This window comes from Varanus komodoensis, unplaced genomic scaffold, assembly GCF_004798865.1.
Source record: "Varanus komodoensis strain SLA01 unplaced genomic scaffold, ASM479886v1 scaffold4, whole genome shotgun sequence".
In the NCBI taxonomy this organism is placed as follows: domain Eukaryota; kingdom Metazoa; phylum Chordata; class Lepidosauria; order Squamata; family Varanidae; genus Varanus; species Varanus komodoensis.
The window spans coordinates 52,871,056-52,891,742 of record NW_025335941.1 but is presented as its reverse complement, the minus strand read 5'-3'; the positions used below and the strand labels follow the sequence as shown (position 1 = coordinate 52,891,742).

General features: G+C 44.6%; 1 protein-coding gene across 1 annotated transcript; it reads right to left on the bottom strand.

Annotated features, from left to right (window-relative positions):
* Positions 1-1,041: 1,041 nt before the first annotated feature.
* Positions 1,042-20,013, bottom strand: LOC123029465 (matrix metalloproteinase-20-like). Its single transcript, XM_044442497.1, has 10 exons — positions 19,924-20,013; positions 16,149-16,393; positions 13,262-13,410; positions 11,826-11,951; positions 8,905-9,066; positions 7,345-7,495; positions 4,639-4,775; positions 3,167-3,323; positions 2,210-2,313; positions 1,042-1,142 (listed from the first exon to the last, which is right to left on the bottom strand). Exons 2-10 carry the CDS (start codon positions 16,340-16,342, stop codon positions 1,042-1,044), a joined length of 1,281 nt encoding a protein of 426 aa, XP_044298432.1. The 5' UTR covers positions 16,343-16,393; positions 19,924-20,013.
* Between the last annotated feature and the right edge of the window lie 674 nt (positions 20,014-20,687).

Genomic DNA, 20,687 nt, shown 5'->3' with positions numbered 1-20,687 from the left:
CCACCACCAAAAGGGCTTTGCTTCTGTTAGAAATGCCCGTCAGCTCTCAAATGGATGGCACCTGGAGCACACTTAATCTTGCATTCTGGGTGCTGAGAGGGAGATGCCTCAGTTCACTGTTATGCCAACAAGTCCATCAGATGTAAATGGCCTTAATGCTGATACCACTACGCCCTACATGCATTGAACAAGCAGCAAGGCAGAGGCACCCCTGAGGAACACTAGCTGTGATCGTAAAATGAAGCTGAGGGAAGATGACTCCCAAAGGCTTGCCATCCCATATGGAGGTGGTGAATCGGGGTGCAGGTGGAGGCTTTCTGTGCAGAGGGGCTGGAATTATTTGCTAGTGTTACTGGGAGGAGTGAGGTTCTTCCTGTTGTCATTTTTCACATAGAGCTACACGGACTGGAGCAGAGTTGCTCTTGACTGCCATTTAAGTCCCAGTGTGCTCTCCTAGAGGGAGGGAAATGACGCAATGTTGTTCTGAGGCCCTGTTACAGGGTGGGCTTGCAGCTGCAGAGGGAGTGGCAAGTAGGAAGTGCCCCTTTCCTTTCTAACCCCCCCCCCATCTTTAAAAAGCTGAATTGCTCACAGTATGCAGGTGTGGGGAGGCTGGTTTTTCTCTCTTGGTAGGGCCTATCATGCATCACTGCTTTTCTTTTCAGCTCTTTCGGAGCGACCCATGGTGCTCTGTTGCGTAAACCTGCTGGGGGTGGCGTTCAGCACCATGGACCAAGCACCTATGAAACTCAAAAGAAAGGCTGCAATGGATGAGCCCCCTGCTGACTTAGCAGCCACCAGCCTCCCATGACAAAGAGACACCCAAAATGGGTTGAGGCATTTATTGCGCAATCTGAAATGTTAGTGTGGAATTTATTTGAATATTTTCCCCCTGTTTTCCTTTCTTTTTTGTCTAGGCTTGACAACCCTTGGTCATAGTTCTTGTGAAGACAACGCCAAAGGGAAGGCAGACTGGGGCTGAGGCACTCCACATTTCTAGCATCCTCTTGCTCATCGCGATCATCCAAGGTTGGCTTGTATTCAGCAACCCACCCAAGAGCTGGATTTCACAATATTAACCACATCTTCCTTTTCCTTGTCATATTTATAGGCTTTGGGGCCTGAAAAGAAGTAAATGAATCCTAGAAAATGGAAAAGGAAGGCAAAATAGGAAGTATTAATCTGAGAGTACAAGATTCACTGTAACTTCTCTCCAGTTCCCTTTTCCTAGAATAGTATTGCTGGAAGGACCAAGAAGGCCATCAGGTCCAAGCTCCTGCTAGCTCAGGACACCAAGCTGCACCATCCGCTCAGATGATTGCATCTTCATTGCTTCTAGTGTGGGAGAGCCCAGAACATCTTTGAGTAATTGGTTCCGTTCTCATACTGCTCTGTCAGGAAATTAACAGTTCCAATATCTAGTTGGATTCTGGTTTCTCGTAACTTAAGCCTGCTCTGCCATGTCCTGCTTTGACTGAGAAGATGCTTGTTTATGATCTCTTCAATCTCGTCCACTCACTTATTTGTTCGGACTGCAATGCTGGCAAGATGCCTGCATCCTTCTGACCCTGCAAGACTTGACTTCCTGTGAAGAGCAGGAGGATTGTGGATGCTACAGGGGCCTATGTGCTTTGCTACCCAGCTAAGTGGCTGATTCAGGCCATTTAGCAGGCTACTGCAAAGCAGGAGGGAAGGAGGCTGAAGCGCCACTAGGATAACAGTGTTCTCGCTTCCTTGTTCTGCAGTGCAATGAGTTAATGGTGGCATTCTTCACAAATCCAGTCTGCTGAAGTCTGACTTAAACATGGGCAAAACAATTTCCTGTCTAAGTTTTTCACAAGACTCTTGTTTCGTTCAAATGCACTTATATGTTGTGCCAAATTCACACGAAAGCAGGACCACAGATGACTTTCGTGGCAATCCTGTACCCAGATAGACCATCAGAGATGCTGACTGCATTTAAACTAGAGACATCCAAGGTCCATGATGTCATGTTTCAGTCACATAGTTAGAATAAATGGGAATAGGCTGACGCCATGGCATAGAGGAACAACCATGGGTGATTTAGCCTCTTCGCTCTCCTAAGGGCATCTAGTTTTTAGGCCTGAAAATAGTTCAGTCAATGGAAGCATAAAGTGTGCATTGTGTATTCTTGGCTACAATAGTAACAAAAGTCACATGTCTGATCGAGGAAAGGGGAGATACTCACCATTCACTTCTACCGCTGCATCTATTCTTCCGTTGATTCCTGAGAACTCGTCCTCAATGCTCTTTGGAAAGTCCTTCTCCATTTTCCTTTTTGCTTCGTCATAGCTTTTGAGAAAAAGACATGTCATAATGGGGGGTTTCATATAGCTGGAGTCAGCCTTCAGCCTACATTAAAGTGGTTATCTCCAAAAATAGCAAGAGCTGAAAAGTGAAAATCATTTCACTGTAGAGATTGCAAAAGGGTTGCAATACTAATGCATTACTTCTGACCATCTGCAAGAATTGTCCTGTTGGAACAGACATACTTGGTTGTCTAGTGATGGGCTATTTAATCATGAAATTATAGATACAACTGCCCCTCTCTCTGTGCATTGACAACCAGCACGGTGGTTGGGTTGTTGGACTAGGGATCTAAGAAAGCTGGGTTGTAGCTCCCATTGGCCATGAAGCTCACTGGGTCAGTCACCTTTGGCCAGTCACTGACTCTGAGTCTAATCTACCTCCCAGGGTTGTTGCTGTGAGGATAAATGGAGCTATGTGACCTTCTCTTGGTTTCTCAGAAGAGGAAAACAGATGGGATATAAATGCAATGCAATAATAAGAATAATTGTCCAAATGTATGGAGCAAACGGCCAAGAAGGATTAGCAGCCTTGCCTCAACTTGGACTACAGCTCCCATCATCCCCAGCCAGAATAACCTACACAACTGGGGGCATCAGCTTGTAAAAGCCTTAGTGCTCTCAATTAATTGGTTACGAACACACTTTTGATCCTTTACTGCATGACCCCAAGAATACCCCAGTATTATTTCTGGTAATACCTGGTTCTGGGGTCACTCAGAAAACATGACTAGAGGTATTGTTGCAACGAATTTCTTCTCCATTTAAGTACTAAGGAATAAAGTCCTGATTCATGAGAGATTTTTGATGCTTTTATTAGAAGGCAAAAATAAAGGAACCTGTAGTATTCGTCTCCTACAAAGAAGAGTGTCTTCCTTTCATCGCGCAGGTGGACTGCTGCATCAACGTTCAGCACATTCCTAGGAAGCCCAAAGTCTGCAATACTCCGAGGAGGACCTTGCATTTGGAATCCACGGGTTGTCCAATAATGAGGCCCTGACAGACAGGATAACACAGAGAAAGGATGCATTTCCTAGCTATACATTGTGGTTTGAATATTCCAATCTGCACCTGTGCCTGTTTCCATGGAAAGGAAAACTCAATGGCTCATTCATTGGGGGAATGTTTGGTCTACTAAGCCATAGACTATTAATGTTAATGTGCTGCAACTATGTAGTTTATGACTAATTTCTCTTGCTAGAAACATTTTTGTATCAATTGATCAAAGCAAATGAAAATTTATGGAGTGGAAATGTCTGGAATTGTCTGGAAAACCATGTTAGTGCAAGGTGGCCCTCCTCAACACAACTGCATCCATCTGTTGCACAAGTCCCATAATGCCCAGGCAGCACTTGGAGGGAACCAGGTTGGGAACAGCTGGTGTAAGGAGTGGGACTACTCTAAAGGCCCTCCCCCTACTTCACCATTCACAGGGGACAAATATAAAGGGTGAATTATGTCATTGATTGGGGCAGTCCAACTGGGACCATAAGTGAAGCCATTCCAGTCTTGGGGAACCCTTGGTGAAGAAAACCTTCCATAGCCTAACAAGTAAACTGATGCAGTCCATGCTGCCATCTTGGAATTCTGCATCATTCCTACCTTATCCTGCTGCAGCTGTAAAACCAGCAGAACCAGCTCAGAATCTGAGGGAATCCTGGGCAATGTTTGAGGGTGTTTCTCTGGTAGGGCTCTGTCTCCATGTGTGGGCAAAGATGGGCTTGTGCAATAGTACAGGCAGGAGAAAGCAGCACTGCATTGGGCAGCTGGGTTTACCCAGTCAATGCTGTTTGGAGAATCAGATTGGGAAAAAATGGCAGTACAAGGCAAGATGCAAAGATCGTTGCCATGCCTTGGGGCCCAGCTGGACTGGCTTGGTGAAAAGTCTTTTGAACTCTGCATCTATTAAAAATAAATGGGGAAAGTAATTATCCTTCTTACAAGATCATTTTAAGGATGAATCGGAACCTCACTAAAGGCCCAAGCAGTTGTTACTTTAAAGCCACATCTAGCAGCTATGTCTTTCCCCCTTTTTATTCTTGAGTAGGTGCAGGGTACCTGATCTTTGTCAGGATGAAAGTGTGTGGGTTCAGGGGCTTTTATGATGCTCATGGGCTACCACAACCTATTCAAGAATAAAAATTGGATGCGGGAGAAGACCCAGCTGCTAGACACACATTTAAAAGAATGTCTCTTCTGGACCTAAGTGTTGCCAATATAGAATGATGAACAATCCTTGTTATGCTTAGCTTCCCTCCCACCCTCACCAGAACTCCAGAGGTAGATCACAAATGTTTCAGAAATGACTGACCCTTGAAAAAATAAGCAACTCCTCTCTCGGATACTTCATAGGCAGCATCGACATTTGACATGAGCTGAGGGAACGTGCTTGTAATGGCAAGTGGGTGGATGTTTGTTGTTAGTTGGGCCTGCCTTCTCCAAAAAATCCTAATTTTGGGATGGGTAGGGAGTGGAAGAGAATAAGGAAGAAGAAACAAACAGGAAAACAGTTTACTTCACAAGATGCTTTAAACCTAAGAATTCACTCAGTTATGCTTTCCCATCAATACCAGAAATAAATCAACAATAACTAGCTTGGGCAGTATTTTTGTTCTGAGATTAGTTGCCAGAAAAACAAGGGCAGATCCTGCAACCAGTAGCTTTTCTCTGTGTTTTTCAAGGTATACTTCAGGGGTGCTGTCAGCTTTAGCCTGAGCTGGAATAAAATGCTAGGTCCACCTAAACTTTGGGATTTCGCCGTTAGAGACCTGGACTACTACTTTTTCCTTAAAACAGAGTAGGAGTAAAGAAAAGTAAATAAATACAAAGAACCATGGCAGGGTTAGAATTTTCTGGGAGCCAATAGCTCTGGCCCTGCCATGAGACCAAATGAGGTACTTATCTCAGCATTCTCTTGGCGTGAATCTGTTCTGAGACAAGGCTAATTTGCCAGGCATCCTCATGCCTGGTTCCAGCAAAGGCAGGTAAAAAGCACAGAAATGATCCGGCAACAATAACCCAAAGCACACTGACTTAAGTTTCTAAATGACATCCAAAATGCAAAGGATGGATCATCCCCACCTGGGGGAAGCGTTTAGAAATCCATTTGCTTAGCTAATTCCCGCAAAATGAGCTTGTGCATTTGAACCTCTGCCAGCCTCAATAAATGTGCCATTGGGGTGTTATCTAGGGATGTGTGAAGGACATGGGAATGCTTGGGCATGGGAATCCATTAGATTCCCTGAGTTCGGCTCCCTGGACTCCACTCCATCCGGCGTCCCAGTTCCTGGTGAGTGCACCCAGTGCTTGTGGGGTGCTTATCAGGAATTGGGCCCCAGGCACTGTGCAAGCAGAGTTCCTCTCCCGTGCCAGGAAAAGCTGCCACTGGGGTTGGGTCTGCAGCTGTCACCAAAGAAGGTCACCTGGTCACAAGGTGCTCAGCAAGGAAGGAGCCTCATGTGACGGCCTGCAGAGCCTCCACCTCACATCACATTCAGCTGCTCTTTGGCCAGCTGCACCTGATGTGGAAGAAGATTGCCAGTTGTACACCTGGGGTTTTGTGAACTTTCACAGGCTTCCTCTCAGCTCAGCTCACTTTGGAAACCCGGCTAAGCACAAGAAGAAGCTGGCAAATGCTTGGAGGGATGGCTACTGAGAGGGCTCATTCTAGCCGTGGCATTTTCCTCCCCAAGAGTGCCTGAAAGTGGTTCCATCTGGGAGAAAATGGTCATCTTAGATATAGATGCTTTCTTGCAAATATCTAAAGAATCCTTGTAAGTGAGGCTGTTGGTTTGTGCATAGGCCTAACAAAAGCTCATTGCGCAATGGGTGGAAGATGCTGAAGGGAACACAACAGTAGTAAGGTGTTGGGGTGTAGTTGTGTGTGCCACATGGCCTATCCCGGATTCACTTACCAATCCTGCTGCCCTTAGCTGTGGTGGCAGAAGTTGTCCTTGCACCAGTAAGAAAGTGAGGTTCAAGGTCCACTCTGATCACCTTCACCCCTTTCCATGTGCCAAAGTGCAGGACACACCATCCTGCCCCTTTGTGTTAGACAACAAAATATTCTGGCCTAGGGTACAAAACCTGCTTTCACATTATTGGCAGATGCACAGCTGTCATTTGGTAGTATATTATTCTCTGCAAAGTATCTGGAAGAAAAATTGAAGCTGCTGACCTTTCTTTAACAAGCAAAGTTTTCTGTGGGACATTTCCTCTCTCTCAGTTATGCAAAACAGCAAAATCATTCCAAAACAGGAAGCAAAGTAAACACTGAAAAATTGCTCCTCAAAATCAAGAACTGCATGTGAAGCAATGCAATCTTGTTAAAGAATATGTTGTGGTTTTTCCATAAAAGGTAGTTTGAAGTGAATTGCTATCTCGGGTTAGTAGAGTTAAGAGCTGCTTTAAAAGGAAAATAAAATTTTCTGCTCTGTCAAGAAAATTACATGTCTACTATGCTTTGGCAAATCTAGATAGCATACTAAAAAGCAGAGACATCACCCTGCCAACAAAAATGCCTATAGTCAAGGCTATGTTCTTCTCAGTTGCAATGTATGGTTGTGAAAGCTGGACCATAAGGAAGGCTGAGTGCCAAAGGATTGAGGCCTTTGAAGTGTGGTGCTGGAGGAGACTCCTGCGAGTCCCTTGGACCACAAGGTGATCAAACCAGTCAGTACTAGAGGAGATCAACCCTGACTGCTCTTGAGAAGGTCAGATACTGAAGATGAAACTCAAATACTTTGGCCACCGAATGAGAAGGAAGGACTCCATGGAGAAGAGCCTAATGCTGGGAACAATTGATGGCAAAAGAAGAAGGGGATGGCAGAGGATGAGGTGGCTAGATGGAATCACTGATACAGTTGGTGTGAGCTTAGGTGGACTCCGGGAGATGGTGGAGGTCAGGAAGGCCTGGAGGAATGTTGTCCATGGGGTTGCAATGGGTCGGACACGACTTCACAACTGACAACAACAAATATGCTTTTGCTACTGACATTTGATCAACTGTAATGCTTACCGATCCTTGAAGAAAAGGAGTTCGTTCCCCAGCATTGTAACAGCATCAAATGAAAAACTGGAGTCACAGTGATCTGGATTGGTCGACGTGGGTGGTCTGGGAGCAGGATGATGTGGTGCTTGGGGTACCCTGGATCCAGATTGCCGTGACCCTAGAATGCCACACACAATCTGGTTGACTGAGAAGCGAAAGTGGCAAAGCGGCTGCCATTCTGCACAATTCTTGTGAAGAGAGGCTCTCACTGCTCTCAGCAGGGCTCACTTCTGAGGAGACATGCCAAGGGCGGCACTGTTTTGTTGCAGTCCCAAACACACTTCTTAGGCAGGCAGGCTCCCGATGAGCACCGTAACCACAGCAGTAATCGCTGTGCCAAGAAGCAACAAAAAGAGTTGGTGGTGGGGATTAATCTCTCTCTTTTCCAAAGCAGCTGGAGAGTTGGGAGAGGGTTGAAATGGTGGAGGACACTGGGAAGTGTCAGCTCAACATTTAAAAGCAAGAAGATCACAATGACAAGGTGAACCCGCCACTCAGGTTAGGCACTCTTACTCCATTGCCTTCTCTCCACAATTTATATTGCTTCTGAATTGCACTGCTGGGTCCTGCCTTTCTCTTCCTATTATCTCTCCCTTTGCAACTGCGTGCAAATTAGCCCGAGAGCAACTTTAGCTTGTCAATTACCTTGTCTATTGCCTACTCCATCTGACATACAAGGAACTGACCAGTAAAGAGAACAAGTATCAGATGGCCATTTGTGCAGACTGGTGAAAGACTGACACAAATACTAACAATTAAAATTATGACCCATCTGTGCATTGACGAGGCACTGAATTATTATTATTCTAAACAAGTGGTGGCCCTTCCAAAGTGATGGTCCTTTGGCATTGGTGACAAGGGCAGCTGGAGGAGTGGCACAGGCTGTTTGACACTCTTGCCATGTGACTCTAGGTGGTTGTGGCAATGCGCGATTAGATTGAGCTCCTCGATTTGGGCTACAGGGTAACCCACCATGGTTACAAGCTACCCTACAGCAAGGCATGGCTTCTCTTTGGCTTCACCCCACAGAAAACACACCAATAACACAACAACTTGCAGTGGCTGGCTGTCCATAGTGGTGATTGTGTTATATGAACCCAGTCACTGTTGCACTGTAAAGTATAGTAAAGTATTGTGATATTGTATTAGTTTTGTGAATTGTTTTGATCATGATGTATTGCAGAAAAAGCACTTTGCAGATACAACTATGACTAAGGCTGTGGACATACTGAGTCATCATGGTGAATAATATTTCTTCTTTGCCTGTGTGTACCATAAAGAGAAGTGCATGAAATTTATTCATATATGCAAAAGGATAAAGGCTCAAGCACATATATGTTTAGACAGAAAACCCCCCCACCTCTCCCACATTTCCCAATCAGCTGTGCTGGATGGATACTGCTAGGGATTGTAAAACTTTTTAAATATGGATAGAATTGCACCCTAAGTGCAGGATAGAAAGGAATGAATTAATCAATTAAGAGATGAGAAAAATGGATAAGCTGGACTTTAGCTTTATGTTATTACCATAGAGTGCCTGGATTCCTTTTACATCATCTTTGGGAAGACGGAAACCAAATGGATGTTGATATCTGTATGTCGGGTACATCAACGCTGAGGGGTCAGTAGAATGGGCAAGGCCGAGTGCATGGCCAAATTCATGAGCCGCAACAGTGAATAAATTAAATCCTGCACAATACAGAAGAACACGTTTCATATAAATGGATACATCTGGCTGTAACAGAAGCAGAACAGAAAAACAATTGTGGTTCTGTTTACAGCAAGTTGTCAACATGAGTCAATCCTACAGATTTCTGAGCTATGGTGGATTGATGGTCTGATTATATTATTTCTTGCAATTGAGCAGAGATGATAAACAAATGTTCCTTAATGAGTGCTAATAGCTCAAAGATGTTAATTATCCATGATGGTTGTGGTTAATACCAGCCAGGACAGGGCTGCTGCTAGTCCTGCAATATGTACAGGTGGCAACGCTAACAGTTTGGGCAAGACAGACACAGCAAGTGTCTATTGTTAGTCTTCCTCAAAGTAGATGTAGTGACATGAATAGAACTCAAATTAATCATGATTAACTAAAAATAGTCTATGACTGAATTAAGTCTCAGACATTTCAATAGGTTTACTATAGGTAGGACTAATGCTAGATACAGCCACTTGAATTGCAGGGGTGTGCGAGGAATCCGTTTTGTGTGGAAAATCCACCAGAGTCTCTGCTTTCATCTTCCTAGACACTGGTCTGCTTTGAAGCAGTGCAGAATCTGAGTTCCTGGTAAGCAAGCCCAGGGTTTCCTGGAATCCCCCAGGAATTGCGCATTGCAAACAAGGGCAACATTCTTCTGTGCTTGCTGCTGGTGGCTCCACTCATGGCTTTCCTCTTTTGCCAGATGTGCAGCTGGGGTGTGGTTGCCAGGAACTCGGACTCTGGGCCACTGCAAAGTGGACTGGAGTCTAGAAAGCCAAAAGTAGGGAAACTGGTGGATTTTCAGCGCAAGACAGGTTCCTCACACATCCCTACTCCCAACCCCAGTGAAGATGCCAGTTGGAAGAAGGAATCTTGAAGGGCTCGGTGCAAATGCCATTTGCTTTTGGTACAACAGAGCTTGCTTTATATAGTGTTTTCCTAGGCTTCTCTGGGCTTAGCTTATATATTTTCAACAAACGGGAATTTCCATGGACCTCCAATTCTCTTTCACCCAAGACAAAGCAAATCCTGTAACTGTTTCTGGAAATTCTGACCAAGAAAGTAGGCGGGACAGAACAATCTTTATTTAGGTCATTGCAAAACAGACCTAAACCAGACTAATACAGATCCTGCTTCTCCGAAGGCATTTTCATGTGACTTAAACTGTCTTTTGCTTCTCTCATACATGAACGGATGGTCATTGTTTTTGTTGAAGTATGAGTTATTTCTTAACTGAGTTGGTAAGCCATTGGTAAATGTCTGTAGGTCTTCACCACTGTTATTCTTCCACGACTGGGAAGCATCTAAGGTTGCATAAAGAGGGCCTGTGAGTACTGAGTCTACCAAAATCCAAGATTTATCTCAACTAAACACCATGAAATATATTGTGATTGTTTTAATTCTCAAGGGTCAAAACTTTGAGAGGGGATATTAACTAAGTGACGATAAACCCTCTTTTCATAAAACCATTTAATCAAAGAGTTGGAAGGTCTATCAGTGGTCATTCAGTCCATGTGCCTGCTTGATGCAGACTCTGTTACAGTATCTCTAACAGATGGCCATCAAACTTCTCCTCAAATCTCTCCAGTGAAGGAGAACCAACCATCAGTCTGTTCCATTGCAGAACAGCTGCCACTCCTAGGAAGTTTTTCCTAAGCTTTAGCCAATATTTGGTTTGATTTATTTCCACCCATTGCTTCTAGTCCTGACCTCTAGAGTAACAGAAAACAGGACTGCTCCATCTTCTGCATGACAGCCCTTCAGATATTTAGAGACTGCTATAAGTTCTCTCCTTAGTTTTCTCTTCTCCAGGCTAACTATAGGCAGCTCTTTCAGCCATTCTGCATAGAGCTTGACTTTCAATGCCTCATTATCTTTGTTCTTTTTCTTGGGTATGCTCCAACCTGTCAATGTCCTTCTTAAAATGGGTTATTCAGAACTGAACATGGTACTCCAAATGTAACAGAAATATTATTTTCTGCAACCTGGACACTATGCTTCTTCCAATGCAGCCCAAGTTGCATTCTCTTTCCTTGCTGCTGTGCTGCACTGCTGCCTCATATTTGGCTTGTGGTCCAGTAAGACACCGAGGTCCTTTTCACAAGTCCCGATGCCAAGCCAAGTCTCCCCCATTATCTCTGTTAAACTCATCTGGTTAACCTTGACTAAGTGTTCAAGCCTATAAAGATCAGAACCTTAGTCCTGTTTCTCTGCTGGGAACAGACCCTCCTAGTTTTCTGTCATCTGAAAATTTGATAAGCATCCTCTCTACAGTATCCTCTTGACTTCATCCAAGTTACCTATAATCACGTTGAACAGCACAGGGCCTAGGTCGGAGCCCTGCTGCATTTCATTCAAGAGCTCCCTCCAGGGGATGCTGAGCCATTAATTAACACCCTCTGGGTACATTTGCTCAACCGGCCAGTGAACTGTAGCATTGTCCAGTTCACATTATACTATCTTGTTAAGGAGGAAGTCATAGGAAACTTTTTCACATGCTCTACTGAAATCATGATATACTGTGTCCTCAGCATTCCTATGATCCACCGGTCTAGTAATTCTGTCAATAGACGGAGTTAAGTTTGGTTTGGCACAGCTTATTCCTGACAGACCTATTTTCATTAATTTACAATTGTCTGTGCATTTCACAGTGAACTTCATCTTACTTATTTCTGCTGCACTTGATTAATTTGGGATGAACTGCCCCTTCTGGGTGAATTCAGGCCAGATGCGGTTTTGCTCATACCGTTCATCCCCATTGTCCATTTCTCTGCATTGTCAAAATGGGTGTCTCCACCTAGTCCTTCTCCAGGTGCGAAGGCATGTGCCAGCGTCCCCCGAGGCCCATCAAAGGGGTAGGAGTCCCCATGATCTAGTAAAGTATAAGAAAATAACACGACTTTATAATCATCACAAATAGTAAAGTAACAGTTTGGTTACCAGGGTGTGGACCATGAGATGCTTTCTGATGTGGCCTCAGTGTCGTGCAGTTCCACCATCCTGGTGTTTCGCAATGTACCAATGACTGGAGACAAAGACCAAACAACCATATATTTAGAAATTAGGATCAGGTTGACTCTAATTTGCCTTTCAGCTTTTTAATGATACCTGTTGCTTTTGCTTATGCTGTAAAATGCCATCCAGCTGATGGTGCTGTATGAGTTCTAAGAATATAAGAAAGAAAAGCCCTACTGCTCAGACCAGAGAACTACATAGTCCAGCTTTCTATCCTCACTGTGGCCAACCAGCTGCCCATGGGCAAGAGTGCAGCACCACCACTATTTACTCATGTTCCCAAGTAACCGGCATACAGAGGCCATACTGGAGTCATCATTAAGCCATCATGGGTCTTAGCTATTAAAAGACTAAGACACTCTGAAGACCGCTTCATTCATTCATTCATTCATTCATTCATTCATTCATTCATTCATTTTTTCTGCCGATGTCGCCAAGGACTGAATACTGACTCTCATGGGCTCTTACACAGGATAGGCTTGAAAAGATCAAAAGGGCCAGCAGAGGATCTGAGTTGTGTGTATCTACATGAACCATATAGAAACCCCACATCAAACAAATACACAAACGGCACTTCAGGTGAGTCAGTGGCAGTCCTCCAGGGGCATTCCCACATACAGCTGTGTGTTGGGTGTTGGACACGTCGAAGGCAAAATATGAACTGTCCCAAGTGTTAAGACGTTCCTTGTAATGCCACCCGCTATGTTTTGCTACCATTATTCCCTCTTTGTTGCGATGGCACCTCCCTGCCTCCCCCTCCCGCAAGAGCTCTTTCCCACTCCAGGATGGGTGCTGTTCCCAAATATCACTTACAGCAGTGTTGGGGATTTTTTTTTCTTGCAGCAGGTGAAATATTTACTAAATGATTCCCCATGATTTGGCTTAGCTTTGTTCATGGCACTGCATGTTGAAACTAGTCTTCAGTTCTTATCATCCCATAGGTTAGCTTTTCTTGAACTTGGTTGCATTTCCTGGAATTCCTGACCACTGGCTGTGCTGGCTGGGGCTGATGGGAATTCCAAAGTACTGAGACAGCTCCAGTATAGGGAAGGTTGCCATGGTTAATATGAATTCTATAATTCTGTCCAGTTTATCTCAAAGGATAAATAGACTTACCCTATTAGCAGCAAGAACCAATGCGTGGCATCTAATTGCAATAACAATTACCTCCACTTTCAAATGATATCATGATATCAGCTTCTCCTGAATTTGCCTTTACAAAGTTCAAAGGGGCGGCCATGCTCCATGCTTTCAACCCCATCTCCACGGCCTTGTCAACTTCTGCATGACTTAGACTGGATGTGTATTTTTTGATTCTGGCGAAGGGAAAACGGCACATTTCAGGATGGCTGCATGGAATTATGGAAATTAAAGGAACCAGACTGGATGGTAGCAAGGCTGGGGAAAGGTTTCCAATACACGACGAAGAAAGGATAGGTTTTCATTAAGCTTCAGAAAGGAGATGAGTGGCCCATAACCTAGCCAGATGGGTCATTCCATGGAAGCTCCTTGAGGCCATACTGAGGTCTCCATTTAGTGGAGAGCAAGAGCGTTCAACCACCAGGTTGAGGAGGCCCCTGGGCAAGGCTGGGCTCCCTGAGTGGACACATGTCTCTCCCACTGCTGCCACCAACTCCCATCTCATTTCACACTCCCATCCCTCCCTTCAGTCCCAGTTCATGCAGCCACGCAGAGTGAAAGGGCAAGGCAATGGGTGCTGCCACCTATCCCTTGTCCTCCTGTTACACCAAGGCAGAGGAACAGTGGAGTCCATTGTGGGTCGCTTGCTAGGTTGTGGGCCTCAGCAGCAACCCAAAGGTGCTGAATCCTGATGCTGGACATGATCAAGCTTCACAACGAGGCACATTAGCCTCGTCTTCAGAGCATCCAGTCCTTGCATTTGAAGAACATTTGTTGGGCCATTGCCATACAGAGTATCCACTTAATGGGTGTCTAGTAGACTTACTTAATTGCTTATAGGAACAATCAACATTTGTAAGTGCATGTTTGAGGAATGTGGATTGAAACACGAGTGGGGAGGAAATGGGCCACCTCACCTCTCACCCTGCCTAAAGCTGCCTTCCATAAATAGCACCCACATGGTCGACCCTGGCGATATTCCTGCCTCTCCTACATAGATGGGCCTCCAGTCATGTGATCTGTCTCCTTAGCACTTCAAGTAGCCCCTGGGGATTTTAGGACTGGAGCCAGAGGCGTGACCAGGCGGGCTTCATGCGTGAGTCAGCTGGGCATGCGGACAGGCTATCTTTCAGCAGGCTCAGGCAGCCCCTTGTTGGTGATGCCCATGCTGTTCATGAGGGGGGACCTAAGGGGGTCAGTAATGTAGGCAAATTTGGTTCCAGTTTGCAAATCATCTGAAATTGCTCTGTTTGCAACCCCAGATATGAACTAGAGAAAATGTTTGCACATTCTGGAATGTGATTTTGTTGAGTGGAAAAAGTATTTTTTCAAACAGATGTGCACTTTTCAATGTTCTTTTTAAAAAAGCATTTTCAGAAATGCACACTTGTCCTGTCTGAAATTATAGCTTTTCTCATTCAAAATGCCCACTTTACTCATTTGAATGAACCAAGAAACAAATTACCAATGAAAACAGGAAACAAACATTACTGAGCTTCAGACTGCATTTCCAAGAACTTCAGTGAGTCTGAATGACCTTGGTTCCCTTATTCCTAAAATGTGCTGAGGGTGCAAAACAAGGAAACTTTAGACAGAAAAGGGAGCATGGTAGAAGCTGTAGCCCCATTTCTGTTTAAACTTACTTAGGATTTCACCTTGCAGGGATTATTATTGCTCTGTCTACTTCCAAACAAAATAGAGTAATTACAGTAATTTTGAATTTAGAAAATGTGATGCACTGTATCTACGAGAGAGTCAAATAAATTCGGCAGGACAACTGCACAGGCTGAATGCTCTGCGACATTGAAGGTGATTAAGGAGGAAGCTTTTGGTCATACAGTCATCCTGCTTCATTTGTAGAATTTTCTGGAAGGGGTGGGATATTTCCAGATAATGTAATTCCCTGCATTTAACTGTCCCAATTCTCCCACCATTTCTTCCATCTTTTTCCTTTCCAATGAAATAAAATAAAAATCAGAGGAGGAAAGGGGCCATTTGTGACATTCAGAGGAGGTCTATGGTTGAGCGCAGTCTTGGCCCACATGATTGTTAATAGTTCTGCCCCTTCCCTGGCATGTGATGGATGCAACTTCCAGGTTTTAGTGGGTATTCTTTTCCTTGCTTAGCACAGACTTGGAGAATGCCTCACATGCTTTGTGTTAAAGCAGGGGTGCAAAACTTCTTCCCTGATGGCCAAATTCCATTTTGAAGAAAGTCTTGAGGGTCAAATTCCAGTAGGGGGCAGGGCTGAGGGCAAAGCATGCTGGGCCAACCCCTCCCCCCAAAAAACATCACCATGTTTCAACTTAAAACTTCTGACATCCATAATGTAGACTTGGGGGATGTGTGTCACCCTTTCAGAATGAGGAACAAGCTTCACCAAAACAAGGAGACCATCAAATGATTAGCAGCTGGGCTACAGAGAGAGGGGTAGTGCAACATACATGGCCTCTGGGGACTCCAGAAGGCAAGACTAGGGTCCCAGGAAGGCTAGTCCTGAAGTTGGGAGCTTCTTTGCTAAAGCTTCCCTAGCTGCCATACCATACTGGAGCCCTCGTGCTGGTAACGACAGCAAACAAGCCCTGCACCTGCCGGCAGAGCAATGCAGCTAAGGGCACATGCAGCTTGACCCTTGGGGGCAATCTGCTGGGGGCTGATCTTGAGGTCTAAGAGCAGTTGCTGAGACTTCCCAGGAAAATGGGGGATATTCTCCCTGTCCCATAGGACTGTACCAAGGATGTCCCATGGTGAACCTCTTATGTGTAGATTGATGAACTGTGAGAAATAATCTGAACTGCAAAGGAGAGGGGATAACTTACAATATAAATGTATATATCTTACAGCTTTAACATTTATATTTACATGTTAAATATTTCAGTAACATTTAAGGTAGTGGACAGTATGGACTCATTACCTATAGGTCAATGTACTTTTTTCCCATTTTGGTTCTCCTGGGAAAAGGCGATAGTTTGCCACATCAGGGACGCCACATCGAGGCCTCTTTATTACATCCATGGTGCTATAGTCCAGCTTTCCAGTGATTTGCAAGCCAAAGAATGCCTGCATTTGCTGAATCTTGCTTGTCATGGAAGTGCCACCACTTGTCATTTCCCCAACTTGGTGTCCTCCTTGAATTGTGTAAAATTTGTCAAGGTATTCCTAAAGACAGAGAGAGAGACAAGTAAGTTCAGTGGTCACTTGTGCGTCACCAAAAAGGGGACAAAATTGGATTCAGATTTGCATCGGGTTCACATTTTCATATACTGATAGATTCACATTTAGAAATAGTTATGCTTATTTAAGTAGAAATATGCAAAACACCATAGTGGGAGAGAGGAACTGTGTGTCTGTCCAGTCGGCTGTCCAAGGGCTTCTGTACAGGACACAAGGTGGCGCTGTGGAATAGAATAGAATTGGGAAAACATGCTAGGCTTCTTTAGTGAATAGTGGTGGCAACCAGAAAAACAGTTGACTTTCCTTGCTTTAAGAAAAGCTCTGAAAAGGGCTGGAAAAGGCAGAGGAGTTGCTGGAGGAAGATGACATTTTGAAAAGGCCCCACAAATATCCTTGTGAGAGGGATCATGAGCGCACAATTGTTCTCATCAGGATGTCTTTCCTCACCAACTTGGGTGAGGAACGATTACTTTGCGACCCTCCCCCAGCCTGGCACAAAGTTGAAGCAAAAGTTGGAGGCCGATGGAAATCAGGACTGTACAAGGAGAGCCCAGAGGGCAGATTTAAACACAGTGAAGCTTTTGCTTAAGTCTAGTTGCCAATAACATGATCACCACTCATGATGGTGGCACCAAGGATCAGCAATGTGTTCAATTCCTTTACTCCAGGTCTTGAGAGTAAAGTCTTTAAGTCTTTACAGTTATTTATTGTAAGCCATCCTGAGACGTTCTGTAGGGGATGGGATAGAAGAGCTTTAAACAAACAAACAAACAAACAAACAAACAAATACTTTCAAGTCCAGGTTGAGTCTCAAGTCATTGCAAGAAATTTTCAAGTCAAGTCTCAAGTATCTTCCCAAGACTCAAGAGCTAACTTAATCATAGAAAAGGAAGGTGGTGGTGTGTGTGAGTGTGTGTGGGGAGGTGGGGGAGGTGTAACCCCCAATGTTCCCATCCCAAACCTTGCCTTCCCGTCCTCCTTTGGAACCTCCTCCTCTCTATCCTGCACCCCTCCCCTTTAAACTCCCTTCCTCCCACTGCCTCTGCTGTTTCCTTGCCTGCCTTCCAGCCCATCAAAGATGCCTTCAGCGGAGATAGCCTCAGGAGATCCTGCCACACATCGGATGCAGGGTGTAAGCCCTGGAGCAGCTTGCTCCTAAAAACAGAAGAGATCTCAGGCCGAGTCACTTGCTTATTGCTCTCAAGTCAAGTCCGAGTTGAGTTGCTGACACAACTTGAGTTAGACTTGGGAGCAAGTCACTCAACTCTAGTCCCCAACACTGCCAAAGATGCACATCATGATCTAGATGATTCACACATTTTAATTATATTGTCCAGTTACTTACAGAAGCACAGCAATTCCAATATTAACAGGCTGCTGCTGTTATAGGCTGACTTATAGAAAACCTATGAATGAATGCGCTCCAAAATTTCCTATCCTTGACAGCCCTGCTCAACCCTTAAAAGCTCACGATTGTAAGAGATATTTTTAAAAAAATCATAGGCCAAATAATCTCTTCACAGTGCAGTCCTATGCAAGTTTGCTAGATAAAGATCCCATAACACCTACCAGCTCTGCAAATCCCCTGTCAAAACAAGCCAGAGCTTTTCCCAGAGAAGGCAAGGCTCACCAGAAAAGACCATCATGCTAGGGAAAGTCAAAAGCAGAAGAAAAGGAAGACCAAGTAAGAGATGGATGAAGTCCATAAAGAAAGCCACAGCCCTGAATGTAGACACTCTATTGCACATGCTGAGAACTATGTTTCAGTTCTCCTGTGTTACACAAAACAATTTGCAACATAAGGGAGAAGCATCAGACATATTCACAGAACACATTTACAAAACTTCTTTATGTGGGTGGGGAAAACTTAAGCAGCTCTTCTTTTCTCCAACTTTCAATCGTCAGCTTAGGCTGTGGTGACCACTTGGGGAATGCACACTCTTTTTTGCACCTATAGCTTCTCCTTTGGAATCAGACTCGAGAAAAATCCAGTTCTTCCTGCTTTTTCTGAGGTCAACTATGGAGAACTCTGATGGCTGTGATGTCACTAGCCATTTCTTCCCTTCCCATTTATTTAAATCCAGAAGACTGAATATGCTCGCTTGTTCGCTCTCTCTCTCTCTCTCTCTCTCTCTGCATGTGTGCATGCATGTGTGCGTCCATGTGTGTGCACATTTTTAAAGGCAGACTGAAGCAGGGCAGGGAGGCAAGCCAGAGTGGTGGTCCAGCATTTGATTTCTGGATTGGTATGTTGGTCAAAAGGGTTAGCAAGGCAGGTAGAATGCAAGCAGTTGTGTTTGTGTGAAAGAGAAAGAGAGAGCGCGAGAGAGCAGGACCCCTACCTGCAAGGTATGCCTTTATTCAGCCTAATTTAGGAAAGCAGAGGAACCGTGATAGAACAATGGGGTAACTGGTTGCTTCAGACTGCATTCACCATTCATTCTAATCCCTTCCCATGCTGTAAATGCAAGGCAAAATTTCCTCCCTGTGCTCCTGTTGAGGTCTGTGATTCTGGGCTCACCAAATGGCCAGAGGCTACAGATGGTCAGTGCAGCTACAGTAGGATTTGAAATGATTGCCAGCCTGTTTCTACCCTGTGCACAAAGGACTACAGACTCAGTGCAATGTACTTTCTTAAGGCCTGTAGAGTTGACAGTGTCAAGAGCTGAAACCTTCTAACTACCATAGAGGGAGAAATAGCAAACAGTGCACTTGCCCACCAGTTCCTTCCCACTGCAAATATTGGCAGTAGTGCCACCAGGGAAGGACTTCAGGGCAGATGTTTGGGGCTTGCACAGAGCAGAATGATTCTCAAGCATCACAGGACTTGCTTCCACACTTCGGATTCAGGACTTCTCCACATGCCATTTTACTGAGGCCTTTGCTTCTGGATTCTTTTTGGCAATATGAGCTGCTCTTTTATGAGTTGTTTTTGGTCCCTCCCCTCCCTCCCTCCCTTTACCTTACTATATGTTCCATCACACAACCACAATGTGGTGCTGTGGTGTAGTGGAATTGTGAAAATACAGGCACTTTTCATTTCAGTTCATGTTGCCTTTTTCAGATAATGCCACTCCTTCTTCACTCTAGAAAAAGGCACAGAAATTCTTGGAAAGCCCTGGAGAAGTGCTGGAGAGCAACAACATCATGTAAAGCAATTACAACTACTGTGAGTGAAGTCCTAAGTGAAGTGCGATACCTCACAAACTAAAGAGCCCCTCACTCCACCCTGATGAGACCATTATATCCAGAGTCTAAAAATAGCTAACTGAACTACAGAATGATACTATCGCCTTATAAACCCCTTTTCAAAACTCCACTTCATCCAAAGCAAGCCCTACTTATGCCAGCAAAGCTATCTTCTAAACCTCATGAGCATTCTAGCTTTGCAGTCCAATGCTCTGCGCATTTCAATTGCTTAACAAATCTGACTCGATTCAGCGGAGCTTACACTCAAGTCAGTAAGCCATGGGATTGCATTCTAAGTCACTAAAATGCTGCAAACCATCACCAACCTGGGCGATATAGAGGTCTCTCCAGTTGGATGTCTGTGACAAGGCAAAAAGAGCAGGGGCTGCAGCTGAATACCTCAGAGAAAGCACCAGAAGTAAAGGCGGGCAAAACATAGGCAGGAGAGCCATTTCTTCCCAGTTGCAAAGGGTAGCTGGACAAGAGCAAGCAGAAGGACCCTGTGCCCCTTTTATAGAGGAAAGCTGGTCCAGGAACTAAGAAACAAGGTGACTCATGTCTCGGAAGGTAATTACACAGCTTGAAGTTTTGATGAAAGGGTAACATACTAGTACTTAGATGGAGAAAGAGTTGAATTCCTCTGAACTTCATCATCAGGAACAAAATTTATAATGCCCATGAAATTCCTCTGTGCAACAGGGCTTTTATTTCTCCCCATTCCTGTTAGAGTCACTTTCATTCCCCATGAAAAACTGTGCCTGAGGATCAGGGCAATTTCTAGACAGTGAAAGGAAGCAGAAATGGGCAGGCCCAGCTCTGAGGAGAGGGATTGGCACAAGCGAAGGGACCACATGCCTGGGTTCAGACAATAGGATAACCCACACTCAAGGGTCCATTATGGGTTGAGTATGAATTATCAGTGAACAGTTTGTTGGTGCCAGTGCAGGTTGTTGGTGGCATGTGGATTCTTAATAAAAATCCCAGCCCTTGAATATGGGTCATCACATTTATTTATTTTATTTATTTAAAACATTTCTATGCCACCCCATTTGCCGAAGCCTCGGGGCAGCTCACAACATTAAATTAAAAT

Excerpts from the sequence above, each read along its gene's own strand:
- LOC123029465 (XM_044442497.1), bottom strand. The coding sequence starts at position 16,342 with ATGACAAGTGGTGGCACTTCCATGACAAGCAAGATTCAGCAAATGCAG. Across the intron at positions 13,411-16,148 it reads AAAAGTACATTGACCTATAG|AATCAAAAAATACACATCCA; the intron begins GTAATGAGTCCA and ends TCCCTTCGCCAG. Across the intron at positions 2,314-3,166 it reads GTAGGAGACGAATACTACAG|CTATGACGAAGCAAAAAGGA; the intron begins GTTCCTTTATTT and ends TTTTCTCAAAAG.